The sequence below is a fragment of the Nerophis lumbriciformis genome, linkage group LG01 (genome assembly GCF_033978685.3).
Source record: "Nerophis lumbriciformis linkage group LG01, RoL_Nlum_v2.1, whole genome shotgun sequence".
Taxonomy (NCBI): Eukaryota; Metazoa; Chordata; class Actinopteri; order Syngnathiformes; family Syngnathidae; genus Nerophis; species Nerophis lumbriciformis.
Window position 1 is genome coordinate 5239415 of NC_084548.2, and position 15586 is coordinate 5255000.

At 40.3% G+C, this 15586-nt stretch overlaps 1 protein-coding gene across 1 annotated transcript in view; it reads left to right on the forward strand.

Annotated features, from left to right (window-relative positions):
* Positions 1–3079: 3079 nt before the first annotated feature.
* The window catches only part of LOC133612707 (mitogen-activated protein kinase 12), a 38818-nt gene continuing 26311 nt past the window's right edge, over positions 3080–15586 (forward strand). Inside the window, exons 1-2 of the mRNA XM_061970356.1 lie at positions 3080–3261; positions 6632–6761. Coding sequence (XP_061826340.1) covers positions 3128–3261; positions 6632–6761 — 264 coding nt within the window. The 5' untranslated portion in view covers positions 3080–3127. The remainder of the gene's footprint in view (positions 3262–6631; positions 6762–15586) is intronic.

Below are 15586 nucleotides of genomic sequence, written 5' to 3' on the forward strand. Positions count from 1 at the left end.
GTGAGCGTCCACCAGCCTGAATGAGATACAAGTCAAGTCAAACTCAGTAGGATAGGGCGGGACAGGAAATGATGTGTTTACTTTCAAAACAAAATCCTTTACAAAACAAAGTCTGCCTTTAATCCAGCTCGTATGTTTGGTCGCTCTAACGTTACACGTACACTTTATGTAACTATTCTAAAATCAAGTGCTCTCCAAGAAATGTGTTGTTTGAATTTATATTAACAAACAAAAATCCTCGAGCAATGCTCTTATTGCGAAATGATCGCCCACATTCCGTCCTGAACCATTTTGCGTGACTTTAGACTTGTATGTCAAATAAGTGGTAAATTAGTGGTCATAAATAGGTAAAATAATTATGAATATGTTGCCTCAAATATAGTGTTTTAGTGTTTTCTGGTGGTTATAATTGAATTCAAAATAGCATTACTTTGAGTATGTCCAGCTAGAAAGTTAGCTGCTTTTCATGGATGATGTCACTATTGAGGACATGCAAATAAATATACAAATATAAACACAAATTAATAAATAAGCTCATGCAGAAAAAAGGTCTGCTACTTTCCATGTTGACATTTTCAACATCAGCTCCTGCCTTCCCTCTGCTGGCCAGAAGTGACATAACAGAAACATTATGTTCTATATTTTTGGTTTTGTTTTTAGTAATATTATCTTGCCCACATTTTCCATGCACTGTAGAGGAAATGTGGCTTTATGACTGAGTTTATGGAGCCTCTAAAATATATGTGTATTGACTCACTGATGCCAGGAAATAAATGACTCAACAAGATAGAGTAAGATTAAATATCTCAAATAAGGGTGATATTTGCTTATTTTCTGTCTGATAAGATAATTCTTCTCACTAAGCAGATTTTATGTTAGAGTGTTTTACTTGTTTTAAGAGTTTTGGTCCTAAATGATCTCAGTAAGATATTACAGCTTGTTGCTGAGATTTGATTACCTATATTGAGTAAAACATGCTTGAAACTAGAATATCAACTGTTGCAAAGCTGTGTCATCAACACTCACGAGTATAAAACTCCTTTTTCAAAGTAATAATTTCTTATTTCAAGCATGAAAAAAAAAAATGTGTCTCCTAATCAAAACAGATGACAGCCAAATGGACTTTGCTGTTTTATTTTCAATGAAACAATAGAAAATAAGTACTCATATAGTAGTACAGTTGGCACAGTACAGTAAACTGACAGTTAATATTTAAACATTTAACATGTGACATTTCAAACAATTTCGAACAGAAATAGTTCATGCACATTCAGGTAAATTCTTCAAAATTATAATTGGGCGTTGGGGAGACAGACCATTTTGGGAGGCGCAATAGAATGTTCTATGGTTAGACTGGTCTCAAAATGTATATTGGCAAAGCTTTGAAAATATACAACAAAATACCTATTCTGTCTCTGGTGGTTTTTCAACTCAGCTTTAAGTGTCGTAAAGAGCTTGGGAGCGAATTGTGACTTGAATTCCCTGGGAGGAACAACTGGTCCAAAACGCAACAATTTTCAAAGCTTTGCCAATATACATTTTGAGACCAGTCTAACCCTAGAACATTCTATTGCGCCTCCCAAAATGGTCTGTCTCCCCAACGCCCAAAAACCCCTCTTTCCTTCCCCCTCCCTAGCCATAATACAAGCACAACGTCTCCCTAGCCATAATACATTCCAAAGAACTCAAGGTTAACACACACAGTATACTTGCTGACAGAGCATCAAGAGAAGAAATGGAAAACACGAGCTGTTTTCAAATATGACAAAGAAATGGAAGAAGTACAACTTAAATTCGGATATATGTAAATATCTGCCTCCGACAATATATATATATATGTATATATATTTTCCTCGCGCAGTAATTGACTGAAAGAGGACGCACTTGGTGCGATGATGTCATGTTATCGATAAAAAATGCATTTTTAGACAATATGATTTGCCTGAGCGTCTATGAGACCCCGAGAGTAACAAGCGTTGCGGGGGGTACTGGATCTCAGGAAACAGAGTGGACCGACACCAGCTGGACTGCTGCTGAGTGGTCCAAAGTCATGTTTTCTGACGAAAGCAAATTTTGCATTTCCTTTGGAAATCGAGGTCCCAGAGTCTGGAGGAAGACAGGAGAGGCACAGGATCCACGTTGCCTGAAGTCTAGTGTAAAGTTTCCACCATCAGTGATGGTTTGGGGTGCCATGTCATCTGCTGGTGTCGGTCCACTCTGTTTCCTGAGATCCAGGGTCAACGCAGCCGTCTACCAGCAAGTTTTAGAGCACTTCATGCTTCCTGCTGCTGACCTGCTCTATGGAGATGGAGATTTCAAGTTCCAACAGGACTTGGCGCCTGCACACAGCGCAAAATCTACCCGTGCCTGGTTTACGGACCATGGTATTTCTGTTCTAAATTGGCCCGCCAACTCCCCTGACCTTAGCCCCATAGAAAATCTGTGGGGTATTGTGAAAAGGAAGATGCAGAATGCCAGACCCAAAAACGCAGAAGAGTTGAAGGCCACTATCAGAGCAACCTGGGCTCTCATAACACCTGAGCAGTGCCAGAAACTCATCGACTCCATGCCACGCCGCATTAACGCAGTAATTGAGGCAAAAGGAGCTCCAACCAAGTATTGAGTATTGTACATGCTCATATTTTTCATTTTCATACTTTTCAGTTGGCCAACATTTCTAAAAATCCCTTTTTTGTATTAGCCTTAAGTAATATTCTAATTTTGTGACACACGGAATTTTGGATTTTCATTTGTTGCCACTTCAAATCATCAAAATTAAATGAAATAAACATTTGAATGCATCAGTCTGTGTGCAATGAATAAATATAATGTACAAGTTACACCTTTTGAATGCAATTACTGAAATAAATCAAGTTTTTCAAAATATTCTAATTTACTGGCTTTTACCTGTAGATAGATAGATAGATAGATAGATAGATAGATAGATAGATAGATAGATAGATAGATAGATGGATAGATTTGATGTGAGTTTTGCAAAAGGGGCGTGGTTTGGGCTAGTAGGGGCGTGGCTTTACCCTCCTTCAACCTTTGCCACCATTGACTCACCTGTCAGGTAAAAACCGCTTCATGTGTGTGAGCACTGAGTACCCCAGTGGACATTTGCACCATGGATCCTCCAACCAGGGACTCTCCGGCCAGACCAGGCTTTCAGAGGGTTGAAGTCCATAAGACAACGTGGGACGTCCCTCAAAGATACACAACGCTGTGGGCTGTCGGCTCCGGGGCCTACGGGACAGTTTGGTGAGTAACCGGGGGGGCGAAGGATAACATCATCAATACTACAATACATAGTGTGTACTTTATTTATCCGTTTCACTGTATATGTATGCATGTATGTAATTAAAAACAATTTAAAACATTTATTTAGAAGATATAATGTTGTTTAAAACAGTGCCTTTAATCCAGCTCGTGTTTGCAAAAGGTCCCGCATTTAAAAGCTTTTGAAACCAAACTTTTCAGTGCTGAGCCTCTATCTATATGCTCAAAGTGTGCGTTCCACTCCTTGCACCCTCAGCTATCTTGCCATCTGCAAACAGACACTCTATTGTGCGCCTCGGGCAAGTCAGCAAGTCACTGCAGGTCCACGGATATATGCAAGAATCTCCTCCTTGAGGAAAACCACATATCTAATGATAAACCACCAGCGACTGACAAGGTCATGCTCCTCTACTCATAAGTAGAGGAGGGTCAATACATTAGGTATAGTGACTCAAAACAATGGGAGTTTACCAACAACAATAATGTTAGTCTGGCTCTAATAGAACTGCACTGCATCAATGTTGTTGTTTTTTGGTAGAATAACACTACCTGCATGGATTGACAAACAAGGAAGTGTCCAAAGTGCGTTTGAAGTACAAACCCCGTTTCCATATGAGTTGGGAAATTGTTAGATGTAAATATAAACGGAATACAATGATTTGCAAATCATTTTCAACCCATATTCAGTTGAATATGCTACAAAGACAACATATTTGATGTTCAAACTCATAAACATTTTAGGATTTGATGCCAGCAACACGTGACAAAGAAGTTGGGAAAGGTGGCAATAAATACTGTTAAAGTTGAGGAATGCTCATCAAACACTTATTTGGAACATCCCACAGGTGAACAGGCGAATTGGGAACAGGTGGGTGCCATGATTGGGTATAAAAGTAGATTCCATGAAATGCTCAGTCGTTCACAAACAAGGATGGGGCGAGGGTCACCACTTTGTCAACAAATGCGTGAGCAAATTGTTGAACAGTTTAAGAAAAACCTTTCTCAACCAGCTATTGCAAGGAATTTAGGGATTTCACTATCTACGGTCCGTAATATCATCAAAGGGTTCAGAGAATCTGGAGAAATCACTGCACGTAAGCAGCTAAGCCCGTGACCTTCGATCCCTCAGGCTGTACTGCATCAACAAGCGACATCAGTGTGTAAAGGATATCACCACATGGGCTCAGGAACACTTCAGAAACCCACTGTCAATAACTACAGTTGTTCGCTACATCTGTAAGTGCAAGTTAAAACTCTCCTATGCAAGGCGAAAACCGTTGATCAACAACACCCAGAAACGCCGTCGGCTTCGCTGGGCCTGAGCTCATCGAAGATGTACTGATACAAAGTGGAAAAGTGTTCTGTGGTCTGACGAGTCCACATTTCAAATTGTTTTTGGAAACTGTGGACGTCGTGTCCTCCGGACCAAAGAGGAAAAGAAGCATCCGGATTGTTATAGGCGCAGAGTTGAAAAGCCAGCATCTGTGATGGTATGGGGGTGTATTAGTGCCCAAGACATGGGTAACTTACACATCTGTGAAGGCACCATTAATGCTGAAAGGTACATACAGGTTTTGGAGCAACATATAATGCCACACAAGCAACGTTACCATGGACGCCCCTGCTTATTTCAGCAAGACAATGCCAAGCCACGTGTTACATCAACGTGGCTTCATAGTAAAAGAGTGCGGGTACTAGACTGGCCTGCCTGTAGTCCAGACCTGTCTCCCATTGAAAATGTGTGGCGCGTTATGAAGCCTAAAATAGCACAACGGAGACCCCCGGACTGTTGAACAATTTAAGCTGTACATCAAGCAAGAATGGGAAAGAATTCCACCTGAGAAGCTTCAAAAATGCGTCTCCTCAGTTCCCATCTCATCAAGGGCTTTTTGGTACGGGGGGGTTGCTTGGTCAAATTCAGCTTTGCTAGATGACAGCATCGATAGCCTTTTATTAATTCCGGTAGGTATTCTTTTCGTGGTGGTGGGTGGGTGGTTGCTGTCATGGTGCACGTATTGGAGTGTTGTGTTGGGTTTCGTGAATGGTTGATGAAAGCCCTTGATGAAAGCGGATACAATTTCACCCTCATCTATGAACCCACGCCAGGAAACCAGCCAAAAAAGAACAGAAAACGAAACGACATCATCTGGTACAACCCCCCATACAGCAAAAACGTCTCAACTAACATTGGACACAAATTCCTCAATCTAATTGACAAACACTTTCCCAAAGACAGCACCCTAAGAAAAGTATTCAACAAGAACAACATTAAATTGAGCTACAGCTGCATGAACAATATACGACAAATCATCTCAAACCACAACAAAACAATTGCAAACGAGCCGTCGGCCCCCAGACAGAGCGACTCCAAAACCAACAAAGGATGTAACTGTCGAAAGAAACCTGATTGCCCTCTCAACGGGGGGTGCTTACAAACATCAGTTGTCTACCAATCTAAGGTAATACGCAAGGACATTAACACATCCGACACATATGTAGGATTAACCGAGGGAGAATTCAAAACCAGATGGAACAATCACAAGGCTTCTTTCAGGAACCAAAACCTGCGAAATACCACAGAACTCAGCAAACACATTTGGGACCTCAAAGACAATAATGTTGAATATTCAATAACATGGCAAATTCTTGCATCCAGCACACCTTACAATAGTGGTAATAAAAGATGCAACCTATGCTTGAAAGAGAAACTGTTTATTATTTACCGTCCAGACCTGTCATCCCTCAACAAGCGCAGCGAAATTGTAACAGCACGCCGCCATAGACGGAAACACCTCCTAGGTAACACATGAGCCAATCACCACGCCCCTAAGCCAGCCTGCACCCACCCACTCTGTGCCCTATATAAATCATGGTATGCGAATGCTCCCATTAAAATCTCCTGATGATTGAGGGTACCCCCCCTCATGAAACAGGCCTGTAGAGATGAAATAGTCTTGTGATTTTTTTCCCCACACATACATATATATATATATATATATATATATATATATATATATATATATATATATATGTATATATATATATATATATATATATATATATATATATATATATATATATATATATATATATAATTTCTTTACAAATACATATATACATACTGAATATATACATATATATATTATTAATATATTTAATAATTGTATCTAGTATTTGTTTACTGCGACGTAAATAATGGTACAAACAATACTCTATGCAGCAAGCAATAGTCAAGAAGCAAAAGTCAGCCATTATAGAGATGATCATATATAGAGTGTCTATAATGCATTCGTATACTGTAATGTCTTTAAATACTCTCTTGTGTCCTTTAATGTCATATTGTGTGTGCTAGCTCCGCCATTGACCAGAAGACTAAGGAAAAGGTGGCCATCAAGAAGCTATATCGTCCTTTCCAGTCCCTCACCCACACCAAACGGGCCTACAGAGAACTCCGGCTTCTTCGTCATATACAACATGAAAACGTAAGCCGTAACATCACCTTTTTCCCCAAGTACCACCTCAGAATAAACCTGGCTCTCCAAGGACCAGCATAATGACCACAGCAGCGTGATACAAACCCCGAAACCAGTGAAGTTGGCACGTTGTGTAATTCTAAATAAAAACAGAATACAAGGATTTGCAAATATTTTTTAACTTATATTCAATTGAATAGACTGCAAAGACAAGATATTTATTGTTCCAACTGAGAAACATATATATATATTTTGCAAATAATCATTAACTTAGAATTTAATGGCAGCAACACATTGCAAAAAAGTTGTCACAGGGGCATTTTTACCACTGTTACATGGCCTTTCCTTTTAACAACACTCAGTAAACGTTTGGGATTTGAGGAGACACATTTTTGAAGCTTCTCAGGTGGAATTCTTTCCCATTCTTGCTTGATGTACAGCTTAAGTTGTTTAACAGTCCGGGGGTCTCCGTTGTGCTATTTTAGGCTTCATAATGGACCACACATTTTCAATGGGAGACAGGTCTGGACTACAGGCAGGCCAGTCTAGTACCCACACTCTTTTACTATGAAGCCAAGTAACACGTGGCTTGGCATTGTCTTGCTGAAATAAGCAGGGGCGTCAATGATAACATTGCTTGGATGGCAACATATGTTGCTCCAAAACCTGTATGTACCTTTCAGCATTAATGGTGCCTTCACAGATGTGGAAGTTACCCATGTCTTGGGCACTAATACACCCCCATACCATCACACATGCTGGATTTTACACTTTGCGCCTATAACAGTCCGGATGGTTCATTTCCTCTTTGTTCCAGAGGACACGACGTCCACAGTTTCCGAAAACAATTTAAAATGTGGACTCGTCAGACCACAGAACACTTTTCCACTTTGCATCAGTCCACTTTGCTTCAGTTCATTTTAAGCCTGCAGCGTTTTTGGGTGTTGTTGATTAATGGCTTTGGTTTGCATAGGAGAGTTTTAACTTGGACTTACAGATGTAGCGACCAACTGTAGTTACTGACAGAGGTTTTCTGAAGTGTTCCTGAGCCATTGTGGTGATATCCTTTACACACTGATGTCGCTTTTTGATGCAGTATCGCCAGAGGGATCGAAGGTCCATAATATCATGGCTTACGTGCAGTGTTTTCTCCAGATTCTCTGAACCTTTTGATGATATTACGGACCGTAGATGGTGAAATCCCTAAATTCCTTGCAATAGCTGGTTGAGAAAGGTTTTTCTTAAACTGTTCAACAATTTGCTCAGGCCTTTGTTGACAAAATGGTGACCCTCGCCCCATCCCTGTTTGTGAATGACTGAGCATTTCATGGAAGCTGCTTGTATACCCAATCATGGCACCCACCTGTTCCCAATTAGCCTGTTCACCTGTGGGATGTTCCAAATAAGTGTTTGATGAGCATTCCTCAACTTTTTCAGTCTTTTTTGCCACTTGTGCCAGCTTTTTTGAAACACGTTGCAGCCATCAAATTCCAAATGAGCTAATATTTCAGTTTGAACGTTAAATATCTTGTCTTGGCAGTCTATCCAATTGAATATAAGTTGAAAAGGATTAGCAAATCATTGTATTCTGTTTTTATTTACCATTTACACAACTGGTTTTGGGGTTTGTACGCCCAAGTGTTCATTAAAACCAGGCAGACGTTTGCCTCAACATTTAATATTTGTGGCCATTGTCACATTGCACACAGTTTGAACAGTAACATTGTGTTTGAATATCGGAAAATAAAACACAGTACTTAAAATCCATCCATCCATCCATCTTCTTCTGCTTATCCGAGGTCGGGTCGCGGGGGCAGCAGCCTAAGCAGGGAAGCCCAGACTTCCCTCTCCCCAGCCACTTCGTTCAGCTCCTCCCGGGGGATCCCGAGGCGTTCCCAGGCCAGCCGGGAGACATAGTCTTCCCAACGTGTCCTGGGTCTTCCCCGTGGCCTCCTACCGGTCGGATGTGCCCAAAACACCTCCCGAGGGTGGCGATCGGGTGGCATCCTGACCAGATGCCCGAACCACCTCATCTGGCTCCTCTCGATGTGGAGGAGCAGCGGCTTTACTTTGAGCTCCCCCCGGATGACAGAGCTTCTCACCCTATCTCTAAGGGAGAGCCCCGCCACCCGGCGGAGGAAACTCATTTCGGCCGCTTGTACCCGTGATCTTGTCCTTTCGGTCATAACCCAAAGCTCATGACCATAGGTGAGGATGGGAACGTAGATCGACCGGGTAAATTGAGAGCTTTGCCTTCCGGCTCAGCTCCTTCTTCACCACAACGGATCGATACAGCGGCCGCATTACTGAAGACGCCGCACCGATCCGCCTGTCGATCTCACGATACACTCTTCCCTCACTCGTGAACAAGACTCCGAGGTACTTGAACTCCTCCACTTGGGGCGGAGATGGCACTCCACCTTTTTCCGGGCGAGAACCATGGACTCGGACTTGGAGGTGCTGATTGTCATCCCAGTCGCTTCACACTCGGCTGCGAACCGATCCAGTGAGAGCTGAAGATCCTGGCCAGATGAAGCCATCAGGACCACATCATCTGCAAAAAGCAGAGACCTAATCCTGCAGCCACCAAACCGGATCCCCTCAACGCCTTGACTGCGTCCATAAAAGTTATGAACAGAATCGGTGACAAAGGGCAGCCTTGGCGGAGTCCAACCCTCACTGGAAACGTGTCCGACTTACTGCCGGCAATGCGGACCAAGCTCTGGCACTGATCATACAGGGAGCGGACCGCCACAATCAGACAGTCCGATACCCCATACTCTCTGAGCACTCCCCACAGGACTTCCCGAGGGACACGGTCGAATGCCTTCTCCAAGTCCACAAAACACATGTAGACTGGTTGGGCAAACTCCCATGCACCCTCAAGGACCCTGCCAAGAGTATAGAGCTGGTCCACAGTTCCACGACCAGGACGAAAACCACACTGTTCCTCCTGAATCCGAGGTTCGACTATCCGGCGTAGCCTCCTCTCCAGTACACCTGAATAGACCTTACCGGGAAGGCTGAGGAGTGTGATCCCACGATAGTTAGAACACACCCTCCGGTTCCCCTTCTTAAAGAGAGGAACCACCACCCCGGTCTGCCAATCCAGAGGTCCTGACCCCGATGTCCACCAAGACAGTACTTAAAATAATGATTTAAATCTTTGGCTTACCACGAGATGGATCCCGTGTACCAGTAGTGGTACGCGTACCACTGTTTGAGAATCCCCTGAACTAGGGAATCCAGAATGTACTGTAGGTGCGGTACTCAAAGGCTGGATGATAAAACATTCGTGAGCCTTTTGTTTTGTCCTCGTCTCTTGCTTGCTTTCAAGAAAAGTCCATTTTGAGGACAAGCAAACTTTGTTGACCGTTCAACAAAAGCACACATAATCTTATCCCAGCTTCAGGGCCGAGCCGGGAGTGTTTGTTGTTGGAGCCTGCATCCGTCCATGCCTGTACCGCATACACTGTATAATATACTTATGGAACTGTTGTTTTGGGGAGCTAATCCAGGAAAGACATAAAGTACCAAAAGACAGCTTTATGATAAAAGTGTGGTTTTGCCCTACATTTTTTTTGTGTGGATGTTAGAGAACAAGAAGAAGAACATAACTTATGAGAAGACAAATTCAAATTCAGCGGATGACACTTCCTTTTTTTTTACACAAAAGTAGTTGTGATTCAGTTACAAAAATGTATGTATGTGTATAAATCAGGGGTGCTCACACTTTTTCTGCAGGCGAGCTACTTTTCAATTGATCAAGTCGTGGGGATCTACCTCATTCATATATATAATTTATATTTACTTATTTATGAAATATATGTTTTTGTTAATAAGTTAAAGGTGTTTAATGATAATGCAAGCATGTTTAACACATATAGTTAATATTGTTAATAAATTAAAGGTGTTTAATGATAATACAAGCATGTTTAATACATATAGTTAATATTGTTAACAAGTTAAAGGTGTTTAAAGATAATGCAAGCATGTTTAATACATATAGTTAATATTATTAATAAGTTAAAGGTGTTTAAAGATAATACAAGCATGTTTAACACATATAGTTAATATTGTTAACAAGTTAAAGGTGTTTAATGATAATACAAGAATGTTTAACACATATAGTTAATATTGTTAATAAGTTAAAGGTGTTTAAAGATAATGCAAGCATGTTTAATACATATAGTTAATATTATTAATAAGTTAAAGGTGTTTAAAGATAATACAAGCATGTTTAACACATATAGTTAATATTGTTAACAAGTTAAAGGTGTTTAATGATAATACAAGCATGTTTAACACATATAGTTAATATTGTTAACAAGTTAAAGGTCTTTAAAGATAATACAAGCATGTTTAACACATATAGATTCCTTTCTTTCATGAAGACAAGAATACAATTTAAGTTGGTGTATTACCTGATTCTGATGACTTCCATTGATTGGAATCAGACAGTGGTGCTAAAAATGTCCGCATTTTCGAATGGAGGAGAAAAAAGTCCTCCTTTCTGTCCAATACCACATGAAAGTGGTTGGTTTTTGGCATCTTATTTGTCCAGCTTCCGTACTCCTTTATATACACTTTACAAGAAATACATTGTCGGCAAACTCCGTAGCTTGCTAGCTTGTGCACACCAGCTTTCTGAGACTCTTATTTTGTTAGCGCAACTGTGCAGTCGGTCTTTGGAGTTTTGACGACAGGTACGGCGCCAGAGTCTGTTGAAATAAAGTGTTTCTCGCCTTCCAGTCGGTAATTTTAATGAGCTGGCAGCAGCCAGCGTCATCTCAGAAGACCCTCGGGTGCCGTGAATGTCAATCAAGTGACGAAAGTGACGTCATAGTGAAGATTTATGATCGCTCATTTTTAGGACTATTTTTTTAATGCCTGGCTGGTGATCGACTGACACACCCTCCGAGATCGACCGGTAGCTCGCGATCGACGTATTGAGCACCCCTTGTGTAAATGAACATATCCTTAGTGTTTCTCACCTTCTTTGTCAAATTGTTGCCTCATGGTGTCCTTTTTCTCGACTGTACTCAATTTAAAAAAAAGTGCATATTCTTTGTTTGAGCTCTCCATTCTGCAGAATGATACATGCTCAATGTTTGTCCAACAATAACCCAGACAAACTGGGTCAAACAATTGATAAAAGTTTTCGTCAAAAACGGAGTCCTATGAAAAGTGAGGCGTATAACAATAAACAAACGATGTACCACAGTATATGATGATTGACAGTGTCTGTATTCCTTTGAGACCACGCCAACTCTCCCCGTCTTTTACGTGCTTTGGAAAGCAGCAGAGCATAATTATCATGGCCGCTGAATGTCAATAAATGGGTTATACTTGTATGGCGTTTTTCTACCTTCAAGGTACTCAAAGCGCTTTGGCACTACTTCCACATTCACACACACTTTCACACACTGATGGCGGGAGCTGCCATGCAAGGCCCTAATCACCGCCCATCAGGAGCAAGGGTGAAGTGTCTTGCTCAAGGACACAACGGATGTGACGTGGTTGGTAGAAGGCATCCTTGCCAACCTTGAGACCTCCGATTTCGGGGGGTGGGGTGGGCATGGTCGGGGTGGAGAGGGGGCGTGGTTGGGGTGTGGTTGGGGGCGTTGCTAAAAGGGGAGGAGTATATTTACAGCTAGAATTCACCAAGTCAAGTATTTCATATATATATATATATATATATATATATATATATATATATATATATATATATATATATATATATATATATATATATATATATATATAAAATAAATACTTGAATTTCAGTGTTCATTTATTTACACATGTACACACATAACACTCATCTACTCATTGTTGAGTTAAGGGTTGAATTGTCCATCCTTGTTCTATTCTCTGTCACTATTTTTCTAACCATGCTGAACACCCTCTCTGATGATGCATTGCTGTGTGGCACGCACAAAAGTGCTTTCATCAAATGCACTAGATGGCAGTATTGTCCTGTTTAAGAGTGTCACAACATCGCTGTTTACGGCAGACGAACTGCTTTACGGTAGACGAAAACGTGACTGCTGTTGTTGTGTGTTGTTACCGCGCTGGGAGGACGTTAATGAAACTGCCTAACAATAAACCCACATAAGAAACTAAGAACTCGCCCTCCATCATTCTACAGTTATAACGTGATTGGGCAGGTATGCTTTTTATATTGTGGGTTAGCAGACTCAGGTCCTCATGGACCTGAGTCCGCCTGAATTTCGGGAGAAAATTTGTCCCGGGAGGTTTTCGGGAGAGGCGCTGAATTTCGGGAGTCTCCCGGAAAATCCGGGAGGGTTGGCAAGTATGGTAGAAGGTGGGGATCGAACCAGGAACCCTCAGGTTGCTGGCACGGCCACTCTCCTAAAACTCACTGAAGGGGTTTTAGGAGAGTTTTAAATGATTGTGCCACCAGAATTCTGCCTAGCAACAAGTGGCCATAAGGCAAATGTGTCAAAAGAGTGAAGAATCTCAGCATAAAAAATGTACAATTTGGAGAAAAAAAAAATACTGTCTTTACCTCAAAAGTAAAATAAAATGGTAGACTTTAGTATCTTTTCTTTTTTTAACCAAAAACGACGACAACAAAAAAGTGTTATGACAACCATGTTGTCATTTGTATTATTTATTTATTTATTTATTTATGTCATTTGTATTATTTATTTATGTATTTATGTCATTTGTATTATTTATTTATTTATTTATTTATGTCATTTGTATTATTTATTTATGTATTTATGTCATTTGTATTATTTATTTATTTATTCATGTCATTTGTATTATTTATTTATGTATTTATGTCATTTGTATTATTTATTTATTTATTAATGTCATTTGTATTATTTATTTATGTATTTATGTCATTTGTATTATTTATTTATGTCATTTGTATTATTTATTTATGTCATTTGTATTATTTATTTATTTATTTATGTCATTTGTATTTATTTATGTATTTATGTCATTTGTATTATTTATTTATTTATTTATTTTTATTGTGATTACTTATGGAGCATGTTGTGAATAAATTGAGAACAGGAAGTGAACAAAAGTTTTAGCAACTGTTATGTAAAAGAAAAGGGGCAGGATTAAATAAGCCCTGCTTCTTCCTACTCCTTTTCCAACATGTCGAAAAGAGAAACTGGAAATTGTGATGTGTCATGTTGTACGCTTGCATGTTCCAAATAAACACCAACTCAAACTCAAACCATTGAACCAAAAATGGAACCCAAAGCAACTTATACACTGCCAAAACTGAAATCTAAGTAAGATGAAATATCTCAAATAAGGGTGATATTTGCGTATTTTCTGTCTGATAAGATAATTCTTCTCACTAAGCAGATTTTATGTTAGAGTGTTTTACTTGTTTTAAGTGTTTTAAATGATCTCAGTAAGATATTACAGCTTGTTGCTGAGATTTGATGACCTATATTGAGTAAAACATGCTTGAAACTAGAATATCAACTGTCTGATCTGGTACCTGCTGATCTGTATTTAGGATCTGCATCCTGAAAATTTGCGTGTGTCCGCCACCGTAGTCGATAAGCTTCTTGTTTTTCTCTATCTTCTTGTTATGTGGCATTCATCCTCCACTTTTGCCATTTCTAATATAAAGTAGTGTAAAGTTCTTACTTATATCTGTCAGTAAACTCACCATGAAAGCGCTAAAACATACCGGTGTAGTGAGTTTACATTATTCACCCAAGGAACTTTAATTATTAGAGAGTTCCGGTCAGACGATTTTCCACGGGACACATTTCCGGCGTTGTTGTTGCACTAGTGAGCCACGGATGAGGAGATTCTGCTCCGTTATTGATTGAAGTAAAGTCTGAATGTCATTAAAACAGTTAGCGCCATCTTTTGACACTTCTTCCACTCCCGTCCTTGCACGCTACACCGCTACAACAAAGATGACGGGGAGAAGACGCCGTCGAAGGTGAGCCACGTAAATAAGACCGCCCACGGCGACTGTCAGAAAGCGACTTGAAGATGATGTGTAAAACATCATCTATGCAACATTTTGAGCAAAGAACCACCATTACATGTTATGTAGACCAGTGTTTTTCAAACTTTTCTGAGCCAAGGCACATTTTTTTCATTGAAAAAATTCTGAGGCACACCTCCAGCAGAAAACATAAAAAAATTAAACCCAGTAGCTGATTTTGACAATAAAAAGTCGTTCTCACAATTGTTGGATATGACTTTAAACCATAACCAAGCATGCACCACTATAGCTCTTGTCTCAAGTAGGTGTACTGTCACCACCTGTCACATCACGCCGTGACTTATTTTGAGTTTTTTTGTTTTTTTGTGTGCAGTGTTTTAGTTCTTGTCTTGCGCTCCTATTTTAGTGGTTTTTCCTCTTTTGTTGGTTTTTTCCTGTAGCAGTTTCATGTCTTCTTTGAATGCTATGCTTTGATTTCGCAATCAAGACTATTTAAATTGTGCGGACGCTATCCTTCTTTGTGGGGACATTGTTGATTGTCATGTTATGTACGGATGTACTTTGTGGACGCCGTCTTTGCTCCACACGCTGTAAGTTTTTGCTGTCGTCCAGCATTCTGTTTTTGTTTACTTTGCAGCCTGTTCAGTTTTAGTTTCGTTTTGCATAGCCTTCCCTAAGCTTCAATGCCTTTTCTTAGCGGCACTTACCTTTTGTTTATTTTTGGTTTAAGTGTTAGATACCTTTTTACCTGCACACTGCCTCCCGCATATTGTGATCACGACAAACCATGTTCCCGACATTAGCTACCTGCTGCCACCTACTGATATGGAGGAGTATCACACGGTTACTCGAGCTCTAGACAGCACAGACACTGAAC